The 13,296-nt window shown below is 36.2% G+C and overlaps 1 protein-coding gene across 1 annotated transcript in view; it reads right to left on the bottom strand.

Annotated features, from left to right (window-relative positions):
- LOC105478478 (protein CC2D2B) overlaps positions 1-13,296 on the bottom strand; it is a 264,293-nt gene that overhangs the window by 27,838 nt on the left and 223,159 nt on the right. The window contains 3 exon segments of the mRNA XM_071069392.1: positions 3,718-3,814; positions 11,670-11,779; positions 12,517-12,637. Coding sequence (XP_070925493.1) covers positions 3,718-3,814; positions 11,670-11,779; positions 12,517-12,637 — 328 coding nt within the window.

A 13,296-nucleotide genomic window follows, 5' to 3' on the forward strand; every position in this document is an offset into this window, starting at 1 on the left:
AATTGCGATGACGGTTTCATTGGTATATACATATATCAAAACTTGTCAAATTATATACTTTAAATATGTGCAGATCACTGTATGCTAATCATTCCTCAATAACACTGTTTTCAAAATTAGAGAAAGTATTTGTAGTAGGGAGAAGCAGGAATTAGGCATAAAAGGGATTGGCATTCGCTCCCACCACCACCCCTCCCATTGGCAGCACCCTATGATCTTTTGGCCACTTATATTTTTCATTTCATCAACCAAAGGCCAGAGAATCCAGGGAAAATGAAAGAAAATAGCTGAAGTTTGAAAAAAGCTGCCAAAACCCTGATTCCTCCCTTTAGTTCATAACCACTGCTTTGGACATTAGGAGCCCTTCCAACTTTTTGTACTTAAGAAGTTACCCCATCTACTTACCAGGGAATATGAGAAGGGTCTTTTAGATCCAGAGGCTAACCAGCAACAATAGAGCTGAGCAAGATGGACTGTGCTGCTCTAGTCTAAAAGGTAATAGGCAGACTTAGGTAGCTTTGTAGCAATCAAGTTCTTGGAATTCTGACGGATGTGCTCTCAACTGCATTAATCTTTCCATCCTAAGTCCCAGGGATGCTGGAGGCTTCTTAGGTCTACCTTGCCTCAGGCTATAGATTATAGCTCTATCAAAGTTCACTTTAGAATTAGTTCCCTACATAGATGGAGCTGGAGGCCATTATCCTTAGCAAACTAACACAGGAACAGAAAACCAAATACCACATGCTCTCACTTATAAGTGGGAGCTAAATGATGAGAACACATGGACACATAGAGAGACATAACACATACTGGGTCCTATTGGAGTGTGGAGGGTGGGAGGTGGGAGAGGATCAGGAAAAACAGCTAATGGACACTAGGCTTAATACCTGGGTGATGAAATAATCTGTACAACAAACCCTCGTGTCACAAGTTTACCTGTATAACAAACTTGCATGTGTGCCCCTGAACTTCAAAGTCAAATAAAAATAAAAAGTATGTAAAATTGGTTCCTTATGCATCCTCTCTGAGAAGCAATGAAAGAATTTTAAGGTCAACAATATGAATTATATATGAAGCGACCTTTAAGGAATCTATTAGTGTGGGAACTGTATATATCAAGTGATAAAAACAAGACTTAATATCCAGAGCTATAATGTGTATGTGGTAAGTTTGCATATCCTGGTGTAAGTTGAAGCAGGGCCAGGCACTCTGATGGTTAAATGGTGGAAGAGGTGCTGTTATGATTGGACCATCTCTTTAAATAACTCATATAAATAAAACTCAGATATCTGTATACTTAGTCTCTCAACCCCTTGTAAATCAAAGTAACCCCTTCATCTTTGTCATGGAAGATAATTTCTTTGTGAGCAACATAGCTTGCCCAATAGGGTTCCTTATCTTGTCATCAGGATGAACACCTTTGTATATTAATTAACAGTCATAGAGTTGGGACAGTGGCTTGATTAAATGAACCATGGACTAAAGGCTCAAATGTACAGTATGATTTCCACAAGGTAATAAAACTGAAATTTAAAATCAAAAGTTTATACAAAAGTCTTTCAAACATTTGAAAATGCAAAGATACAATATTAGAAGACTGTTAGGCCAAGCAAGAAAATGTAATATATATATATTAATTATATGTATATAATATATATTACATATATAAAATAAACAAGTCACTAAATATAAAATACATAGTCTAAGATGTTTACAGAGATAAATTTATAGTCTCCAAATGTTTCCATTATTTATGAGAAGGCAAGAGATCAAACAAACTAGGCATTCAATACATTTGGCAAAAGTAAATACAAACATTATAGTCCTGGGGGAATAGGGAGAAAAAATTAATATACAAGTGGAAATAAATGAATTAGAAAACCAAAAAAGTGAAAAGTAAAAACAATTTCAGTAGTTGGTTCTTTAAAGAATAGTCAAACATCTTCCAAATTAAATAATTTTTTTAAAACTTGAAAGACAAGGTTGGATAAAGTTAGAAGTCAGAGGAGAGTAGATAATGGCAAGTCAAAAATTATGAGACTATGCTGAAAATTTATATGCTAATAAATTTTAAAATCTTGAAAATAACTATTTTTTAAAAGTATTTAAACCAATATCTGAGTTTTGGGTTAGTTTAAGGTCTTTCCGTGGCTACTGGGATTTCTGTTAGACTTTCAGTTAACCTAGGTTTTAAATCTGGAGTATGCATGGGGCTTGCTCTGCCAGTTCCAAAGGCAGTTCAGCCCATCTCTTTCATGCCGAGCATTAAAAATAGGCTACGTGTCTGTGAGAGTTCCAACTCTTCAGCTTTCTGCTAATACATAACTAAAGAAAGGGAGATCTGTGGGAAGTAAGAAAACAGTTGATAGCAGGAAGAAAATATACAGGAGGGGCACAGAGGAAAAATGAAACATTTCTAGACAAAATAATGTTCAGTGATAACTTAAAACCTTCTTTTAACTGCGTAGCTATCTCGGGGCTCAGCCTAGCTCTAGTCTTTTACAAGACAATGGAATGTTTTGGCCCATAGCTCCCCTAAAACCCTGTCCATGAGAGGAGGGCAAGAATGCAAGGCCCTTTCCTTTTTTAAAGAGCATGCCAATATTGTCACAAACAAGTCTGACACCTAAAGCATGTGGATCTCATTCCAATAACAACAATCTCACTCTAATAACAATGCAAAGCAGTTTCAAGGGTTCAGTTGTTAATCAACTGCTACTCAATTCTGACCAAATTAGTCTTTGAGATAATTCACTTTTGAGAGAGAAAATTGGTTAGACATTCTTTTGGGTTTTCTAAGCTTTACCCATTATCAGTGTTGATCATCAGAACATTACTCAGTTTAACTCCTTGGAGAAAAGCTATCGCCAAATTATTGCTAAATATTTTACCCTTAGCGTTTACCATGGTTGATTTAAAGTTTCTTTAAGAAGAATATGTGTTGTATCTCCTGGAAAACTGGGTTGGAAAACATAGTCATTATGATTTGCAGTGGTTTTTACAGAAGGCTCATTCCTGTACCTTACTCTCCAAGGTCTTGTTCAACTTCTCTGACATGGATCCCCAGTCCCTCCAGGTAGAATTAATTGCTCCTTCAGTAGCATTGCCATAGAATTTGGAAAACATTGCTATTAAAGCATTTAATCTACACACCTTAAAAGAGTAGAGACTATGGGTATGCATTTTTATATTTTTAGTAGCAAGTTCAATAGGGAGGAAACTAACGTTTATTTTAGAGCTTGCTAGGGTGCTGGGCATTGTGCTAGGAACTTTTACACAACTATGAGGAAGATAGTCAGTAATTTTAGAAATTAGATTAAGTAGAACTGAATTTTAGCCTTAGGAATAATTTGATCTCTTTTGTAGGAGTAGTGTATTTTCTTTGATCAGATAATGAGAAATATGTAACCTATTATATTTCTGTATTGGCTACAGAAAGCTCACATTTAAATGTAATGTTCTATTGCAGAAACCTACTTCTCCCAAGTTCTTGGTATATTTATTCCTCCTCCTCCTATATGTGGTTTATGATCTCTGTTATTTTTTAACTGACTTGTCATATGTTTGATTTTATTGCAAGTTGCCTCAAATCCTTTCAAGAAAATGTTGGATATAGACATTGCATCTAAAAGCATATTTACAAACGTGTTACTAGACTTCATTCAGTTTGACCTTAGAATTATTCCAGCATTGGCTATTATAATTATTCTACTTTACCTCATGTTTTTCAGTTATCATTTCATCAAAAATGTTGATATATATATTATCTTTTATTTTAGATAAGCTTGAGAAGCTATAATCATGTCCTGGTGAGCTGCAAATAAGAAAAATATATTCAAATGCTTAATTTTCTCAAAATCCACTTATTTCCTAACAGCATTATTCATAAAGAACTATAAAATCACCTGTGTTGTTTTCTTTTATGAAGTATAAACTAAGGAAAAGCTGTATATTTTGAAGACTGGCTGCTACCTTTCGTTAGAGCCAGCATGTGCTTTGTAATTTACATCTCTCTTAAGATGAAAAATAAAAATGTTTAAGTGTTGAACAGAAAGGCTTTCACTATAGCTATCAATTGCAAAGATTATTTGGAGTATTGTATAGATTTTTCACCTATCTTAAATTCTGCTAGTTTCCCATAGAGATAAAATGCTCTTTTATTCTCAGTTAATAGATATGATTTTAAATACAGAATTTATGGCCAGGCATGGTGGCTCATGCCTGTAATCCCACCACTTTGGGAGGCCGAGATGGGTGGATCACCTGAGGTCAGGAGTTCGAGGCAAGCCTGGCCAACATGGCGAAACCCCATCTCTACTAAAAGTACAAAAAAAAAAAAAAATAGCTGGGCCTGGTGGCAGGCGGTTGTAATCCCGGCTACTCGGGACGCTGAGGCAGGAGAATCACTTGAACCCAGGAGGTGGAGGTTGCAGTGAGTAGAGATCACGCCACTGCACTCCAGCCTGGGTAACAAGACTAGAACTCCATCTCTAAATAAATAAATAAATAAATCACAGAATTTATTCTCTTTCTCATGTTAATTTTCTCCAAGCAGAAACTGGGATAATGGAGTGCATTTAATTTTGCAGGCTGTCTGCTGATGGCATTCTTGATTAAGTATATCTTGGAGGTAGTTGAAAGGATAGTGTATATCATGAGCAATGAACTTTCACTCTCAGCTCCAGCTTGTGTACTGAATCTCCATCAAACATTTAACAGTGATGGCAATCTCAATCTTGTACAATAGGTTACTTTACACAGAGAAACTGAAGCTCTGAGAAGTTAAATAACTTACTCAAGGTAATGCCACCAGCAAATGACAGAGCCCGATCTGAACCCAGCTTTTCTTCTTTTTAATATTTTTATTTAGTGTGTGTGTGTATACACACACACACACACACACACACATATATATAATATATACTTTTTTAGAGACAGGGGTCTATCCTGCCCAGGCTGATCTTGAACTGCTGGGCTCAAGTGATCCTCCCACCTCAGCCTCTCGAGTAGCTGGGCCTACAGGTTGTACTACCACCTAGTTCTGACAAACTCCAAAGACCAGGTCTTTTCAGTGTACAGCTGCCACTGACATTACTTGTTGAATCTTGTTGCTTAAGGAAGCAACCACTATTTCAAAGGATCTTCAACAGCTTCTGTAACTTTTTGAAACCTATAAGCAATGATGATTGAAAAATGCTAGTTGAGTTTAGAGAACAATTTTAAGTGGAAGTTTCCTTGTATTTCCTAGTGATAAAATAACTAGCTGACTCCCCTACTTTGTTCCTCAAGGATTTCCTTTCATTCATGCTGCCAGAACCTAAGAAAGGGCAGGGGAGGCAATACTTATTTACAACACTACGCTAGCAGGAGAAAGGACAACTGTCATCCTTACAACATTTTTTAGCTTATTAGTCTATTCCTGACATCACTTAAGTCCTTCTGCATTATTTTGCATTCTGTATTCTATTAAAATGTTCTTCAAATGTTACCATAATTCTTCCCCCAGGAAGGGCTCATGGAGCTAATTATTTAATATTATTTATTACTTATAAATATTATTTATTATGACTACTTATCAATTTGCTTGTGGTTTTTGTTCACTAAACTGTCACAAGAAGAGGGGAGTTGGGGTCTTAAACCAAAGGCATCAAAAAGTAGTAGCTGGATGGTTTTGCCTTATCCAAAGCCTGTGATCCACTTGGTTGCACTCCACATTGTTCTTGGCCTGTTTCACTGCTATAATTGCAAGGATGCAAACACTCCCAAATCTTCTCATTAGTTCACTTATAAGTTTATGTATCTTATTGACTGTTTTATGTTCTCCTAAATTTATTTAATACAGTATACTTCTTCTAACTCTAATGTCTACATTAATATTCCAAGTATTTCCAAACACACATGACCACATATTTTACATTTACAAACTTCTCAAACAAATACATTTTATATGTTAATTATTTAACTTGATATTATGTGATATTATATAATAGATTTCCCTTTAAGTCAATAATTTCCTTCACACACAAAGAATAAATAGTTCAAGAAAGCAAGTGTCAGAGAACAACGCAAAGTGAGAGGTACAAGATTCAGACAGGTAGCCAAATAACAAGAATATCTGTTTAGGAACTCTGGCCAACAACTCTGAAAATATAATTGAGCCTATGTTGAATCCGGAAGAATGAATTTGATTTCTGCTAATAGCAGAAGTTCCATAGCATCTAAGCTAACAAAATTCTAAGGTGTTTTTCGTTATAGTTCCCCTACCCCTAAGTTGAAATAATGGCACAAACAGGGTCTCCCTTTCTTTGCAAATCCTGTTTAGGATTTGAAGCCTTTCACTTTCAGAAGGGGTGGCTGGGATGTGAATGTTTACATAGCCTCCAAGATGTCATCACATATATGCAAGTGATTATGTCAGTTCTTCAGAGTTCCTTTAGCCTTTGTTAGTGAGGGATATATGTTAACACAGGTATCGGACAAAGCATAGAAATCCTATAAAATCATATAAACTATGAACTAACATGAAATATAAAATATTCATAGGAAATTATAGAAAATAAGTTATAGAAAAATAATATAAAATGATGGTTAATCCATAAGACAATCCTGCTCTACGTGTATGAATAAGAAGTCAATTTTCCCACCTTTCAAAATAAAAAGAAACATATTAATTGAAAAAATGTTTAGATGTTTAATAGCTACACATACCTGCTCATGAAAGAAATTTATACCCAGCAGTAAAGCATAGCAATACTAAAGGAAATGGCAATGGAATTAGATTCATTTTACTGGGTCATGTATGTGTGTGTCCCTAAACACCGCATAAAGGATTATTCTAGTCTATATCTGTTTTGTTCCTTCTTGGTAGCAAGCAGGAACATAGGTGTATATTTCTTTTTGGATTTAAAAATCTGATTTATTAACTATTTTAATTAAAAATACTTTTATATACAGGAATATTATTCAAAAAGATATCCTCACTAATTCTTCAGAAAATGCAATGGTCTAAAATTTTAATGCAAGTTGACATATGTTCTAAAGTAAGGAAAGTAAAGGAGGACAACTATTTATTAAAGATTTTTAAAAAGGACATACCATAAAGGAAAGGACTGGCACAATTTAAAACTTCTTTTCATCAAAATACATCATAAAGAAAATGAAAAGTCAAGTCATTAGGGAAAGACAGTTTTAACACATATAACTGACAAAGGGCTGGTATCCATAAGATAAGAACTGCTTCAAAAAAAAAAATAAAGACAGGCCAGGCACGGTGACTTACACCTGTAATCCCAGCACTTTGGGAGGCCAAGGCGGGCGGATCATGAGGTCAGGAGATGGAGACCATCCTGGCTAACACGGTGAAACCCTGTCTCTACTAAAAATGCAAAAAAATTTAGCAGGGCGAGGTGGCGGGCGCCAGTACTCCCAGCTACACGGGAGACTGAGGCAGGAGAATGGCGTGAACTGGGAGGCGGGGCTTGCAGTGAGCCGAGATCACGCCACTGCACTCCAGCCTGGGCGACAGAGCAAGATTCCGTCTCAAAAATAAATAAATAAATAAATAAATACAAAACAATAGAAAAATAGAGAAAAGTATCCTTTCGGCTAGAGCAGCCATCTTCCATAGTTCGCCAAAATGACGAACACAAAGGAAAAGAGGAAAGGTACCCAATGTTTGTTCTCTAGGCCTTTTAGAAAACATGGAGTTGTTCCTTTGGCCATGTATATGCGAATCTATAAGAAAGGTGATATTGTAGACATCAAGGGAATGGGTACTGTTCAAAAAGGAATGCCTACAAGTGTTACCACGGCAAAACTGGAAGAATCTGTAATGCTATTGGCATTGTTGTAAACAAAGAAGGGCAAGATTCTTGCCAAGAGAATTAATGTGTGTATTGAGCACATAAGCACTCTAATAGCGGAGATAGCTTCCTGAAACATGTGAAGGAAAATGATCAGAAAAAGAAGCCAGAGAGAAAGGTACCTGGGTTCAACTGAAGCACCAGCCTGCTCCACTCAGAGAAGCACCCTTTGTGAGAACCAATGGGAAGGAGGCTAAGCTGCCGGGGGAACCTATTCCCTGTGAAGTCATGGCATAATTGGTGTTAAAAAATATATATATAATAAAAGACTTCTGGACTGTAAAAATGTTTCTCTTCATTGAGCAGAAGTGTGGTGTCCTCTCCCTCAAATAAATATTTAAAGCAAATTTTAATTGTATCCTAATTCATGTAATGTCTTTACTAGTCAAACTTAATGTATTTCTTGCTTAGATGTGACATGGCTTATTGTGCAACAAATTACTCAATTGGTTAGAAAACAGCTAGATATTATTTATGAAATATTTGTACTAGTTTGAAGATAGTCCCTCTAAATCATTATGGAAGAAATAAAATAATTTCCAAAAAGAAAAAAAAAAAGAAAAATAGACAAAAGTAATGAAAGGGCATTTCACTGAAAAGAAAATACCAATGGCCAATGAACCTATGAAAAGAAGCTCAATGTGGATAAATAAGTAAACTGTGATACATCCATACAATAGAATATTATGCAGGAGTAAAAAGAAGTAAGCAATCAAGCTATAAAAAGACATGGAGAAAACTTACAGGCATGTTTTTCATGGAAGAAAGCCAATCTGAAATGGCTCCATACTGTATGATTTCAACTATATGACTACGATGGCTAATTCTATGTGTCAACTGGGCTAGGCCACAGTTTCTATATATTTGGTCAAACATTATTCTAGATGTTTATCTGAAGATTTTTGTTTTGTTTTGTTTTTTTGTTTTTGAGACAGAGTCTCCCTCTGTCACCCAGGCTGGAGTGCAGTGGCGTGATCTCTGCTCACTGCAACCTCTGCCTCCCGAGTTCAAGTGATTCTCCTGCCTCAGCCTCCCAACTAGCTGGGATTACAGGTGCCCACCAGCACAGCTAGATAATTTTTGTATTTTTAGTAGAAACGGGGTTTCACCCTGTTGGCCAGGCTGGTCTTGATCTCCTGACCTCAAGTGATCTGCCCGCCTCGGCCTCGCAAAGTGCTGGGACTACAGACGTGAACTACCGCGCCTGGCCTCTGAAGGTATTTTTTAGGTATAGTGTAAGCCAGTTGACTTTGAGTAAAGCAGATCATCCTCCATGATAAGGGTGGACCTTAGCCAATCAATTGAAAGCCTTAATAGACAAAAGACTGGTCTCCCCTGTGGAAAAGGGAATTCTGCCAGCAGATTTCCTTCAGACTTAAACTGTAACTCTTTCCCGAGTCTCCAGCTTGCCATCCTACCCTGCAGATTGTGGGCTTGCCAGCCTCCACAATCATGTGAGCCAATTTCTTAAAATAAATCTCTCGCTCTCTCTTTCTCTCTCTGTCTACATCCTATTGCTTCTGTTTCTCTGGAGAACCTTGATGTACACAATGACATTCTTTAAAGGGCAAAACTGTGAAGGTAGTAAAAAGATCAGTGGTTGGCAAGGTTCCAGGGGGAGGGAGGGATGAACAGACAGAGCACACAGGATGTTTAGGGGAGTGAAACCATTCTGTGTGATACTATAATGGTAGATACATGTCACTGTACATTTGTCAAAACCTATAGAATGTACAACACCAAGAGTGAACCCTAATGTTAACTATGGACTATGGTTGATAATGATGTATCAATGTTGGCTCATTGATTATAACAAATATCACACAATGCAGATGTTGATGCTGAGGGAGGCTGTGAATGTGCTGTGGTGAAGGGGTTAACTCTGTACTTCCCACCCAATTTTCTTGTGAGCCTAAAATTGCTCTAAAAATAAAGTCTCTTAATTAAAAAAAAAAAAATTGAAAAAAAAAACCCTGCCTCTTTAAAAAGAAGAAATTATAAATTAAAACACAATGAGAATATAATTTTAGATCCACCATATTGAGAAAAATAATTTTTAAAATACAAAATATTATTGAAGACATGGCACAAAAGGAAATTGTATATACTGCTGTTGGGAGTGTGTATTGATATAATCACTTTAGAAAAGAGTTTGGCATTGTCTAGTAAAGTTGAAGCTGACTTCAGCTACAACCTAGCAATTCCACTTTTGAACACATATCCTAGAAAACAGATTCTCAAAGTGTCACCTGACTAGTAGCATTAGAACCACCTGGGAACTTGCTAAAGATGGAATTATCAGACCCTACCCCAGACCTACTGAATTAGAAACTAGAGAAGTGGGCTTACCAATCTGTGTTTTAAGAAGCAGGCCAAGTGTGGTGGCTCATGCCTGTAATCCCAGCACTTTGGGAGGCCAGGCAGAGGGATCACTTGAGTCCAGGAGTTTGACACCAGCCTGGGCAACATAGTGAGACCCTAGTGCTACAAAAATAAAAATTTTAAAAAAATTAGCTGGGTGTGATGCTACATTTCTGTAGTCTCCACTACTTGGGAGGCTGAGGCAGGAGAATCACTTAAGTCCAGGAGTTTGAGTCAGTGAGCTATGATTATACTACTGCACTTCAGCCTGAGCAACAGAGTGAGATCCTGTCCTAATTAAAAAAAAAAAAAAAAAAAGCTGTCTAGATGATTCGAATACATTAAAAAGGTCTGAGAGCCACTATCTTAAAAAGAAACTCTTGCACATGTGCTCCAGAAGACAAGTACAAGAATGTCCAAAGCAATATTGCTTGCAATGGCAAAAACTAGCAAAAAGACAAATGTTCATCAACAGAAGAAAGTATAAATAAATTATGGCATTTTTATACAACAGAATACAATATAGAAGTAAAAATAAATAAATAACAATGTCTTAGTTCATTTTGTGCTGCCATAACAGAGTATCTGAGACTAGGTCATTTATAAAGAACAGAAATTTATTTCCTACAATTATGGAGGCTGCAAAGTTCAAAATCAAGATGTCAGCATCTGGTGTCTGGTGAGGGCCTTCTTGCTGTGTCTTCACATAGTGGAAGGTGGAAGGGAAAAAGGGGACAAATGCTGTGTCCTTACATGGCAGAAGAGTAGAAGAAAGTGAACCTACACTGCAAGCCCTTTTTATAATGACATTATTCATAAGGGTGGAGTTCTCATGGCCTAAGACACCTCCCAATAGGCCTCACTTCCCAACATTGGGAGTTTTTTCAACACATGAATTTTGGGGAGCACATTTAGACCACAGCAAACAGCTACAAGCATGAACATGGATGAATCTTTCAAAATAATTAAGATTAAAGAAACAAGATTACAGAAGAATACACAAATATAACTCAATTTATATAAAGTTGAAAACATACATAAGTAAATAATACATACTTAGGGATGAATACCTATGAAGTAAAATCATACAGGAGAGAAAGAATGATAAACACATTCATGGTTATTACCTCTGGGGAGAAAGAAAGAAGATGCCATTAGGTAATGGCACAAAGGGCCTTCTAAGGTGTTGGTAATACTATATTTTTTTAAGCTGGATGGTAAATAAATAGGTATTCATTTACTTTTCTTTAGAACTTATGTTTATATATACATATAGATTATATATTATGCTATACAATATACATTAGTTTATGTGCATCAAATATTTCATAATTTAAAAGCTTAAATAAAGCCTATTTCAATAATTATTTTCAATAAGTGGCTCAAGAAAATAATTTTGTTATTGCTCTTTTTTTAGGAGCTATGGAAAAATGAACTCCAACTTACATAAAATCTACTTTAATTTCCTCATTCCAGCATGGATGAGATCCACTTGCTGTATTGGTTTGGTATACAGTGTGCTGGAAAGAAACTTCCACGAATGGATTTACAGTATCCTGAAACACATAATAAACATTGACTAGATTTTGAAATACTGTATATAGACGATAAAGATAGAGGCCTAGGAAATTACTTGGCAAATACATGGCTTAATTTTTCTAGTTTTTCAAACGACCATTATTTATTTATCTATTGAATAAACATCTATTGTGTCTATTCTATATCAGGTACTTTTCTAGGATCTAAAGATAAACAGAACTTTCTCTTAGGGATTTTAGTCTATCAGGAGAAAACATACAGATAAACAAACAAGTGCAATGAAATGTGAGAAATTAGAGAAATATCTTTAAGGTATGAAAATTATTCAGGAAAAGGAATTATTAACTTTTGGGGGGTGACAATAAGGAGAGTATCATTGTTTGAGCGTGTGCTCTGAAACTTTAAATCGTAGTTCATTTGGACAATAACATGGATATGTGTCGAGGCCATTCCAGGCAAAGGAAACAACTAGTAGGGCCCTCATGGAACAAGGAGTAGCACGATATGCAAGATAGAGAGAGATGAGGCTGATCGTAGGCGTGGGCCTGATGCCTGAAGATTTTGTAGCCATTTTAAAGAGCTTATACCTTATCATACAGACCCTGAGAGCAGGGAATGAAATGGTTAGAATTACATTTTATAAATGCCACCTTTACTGTGTCATGGAAAATAAACTGGAAGCCAAAGAAAATATAGATGGAGAGATGAATTAAGAGTCAATTGTAATTCAAAATAAACATAATCAATATTGTACTTTATAGAAGTGTTAAATACTTATCTCATGTAAGATCTCATCCGAGGCTACTGATTTGATTGTTTCTTTATGTCTGAGGAAAGATATAGATGATTTTGAACAAGTAGGCATATCCAAGGCTCTTCAGGAAAAACAATATAGAGACATACACCTTAATTAGTTTTAATTAGTTTTGGTAGGAGTGGGTGGGCTTTTCCTGTGCTTATGAAGATATATAAGTCAGTATCTATGGTTCTTACTGAGTTTGCTTTGAATTGTCTTATCATGTGTGGTTACAGCTAAACATTTGATAATTACTACTCTGGAAGCGCAACTCCTAAATACTGAACTATGGATTAGATCTGGTCTATGATAAAATATTCACAGGTATTCAGTAAAAGGGGAAGAAAGGGCAAGTTATTCATGATGGATGTCAATTAAAATATATATTGTGGGTGGAAGATTACCCAGGTGCCAAGGCAAGAGACTGAAGGCACAAACTGTTGCAGTGTAATAGAGAAAGTAGTTAGAATAAAGAATAGTTACAATACAAATTAGATATAGAGATGATCATGGACATTATCAGTCATTAGTATAAACGTTATTAATCATTAGCTTTTAATATTACACTTTGTTGTATTACTAACATAACCAAGGAATAACCAGCGGGTATAGGGTCAGGTGCTGAAGGGACATTGTGAGAAGTGACCTAGAAGGCAAGAGGTGAGCCCTCTGTCACGCCCACATAAGGGCTGCTTGAGGGCTCCTTGATCAAGCGGCAACACCAGTGCCTGGGAAGGC

The sequence above is a fragment of the Macaca nemestrina genome, chromosome 9 (assembly GCF_043159975.1).
Source record: "Macaca nemestrina isolate mMacNem1 chromosome 9, mMacNem.hap1, whole genome shotgun sequence".
NCBI lineage: Eukaryota > Metazoa > Chordata > Mammalia > Primates > Cercopithecidae > Macaca > Macaca nemestrina.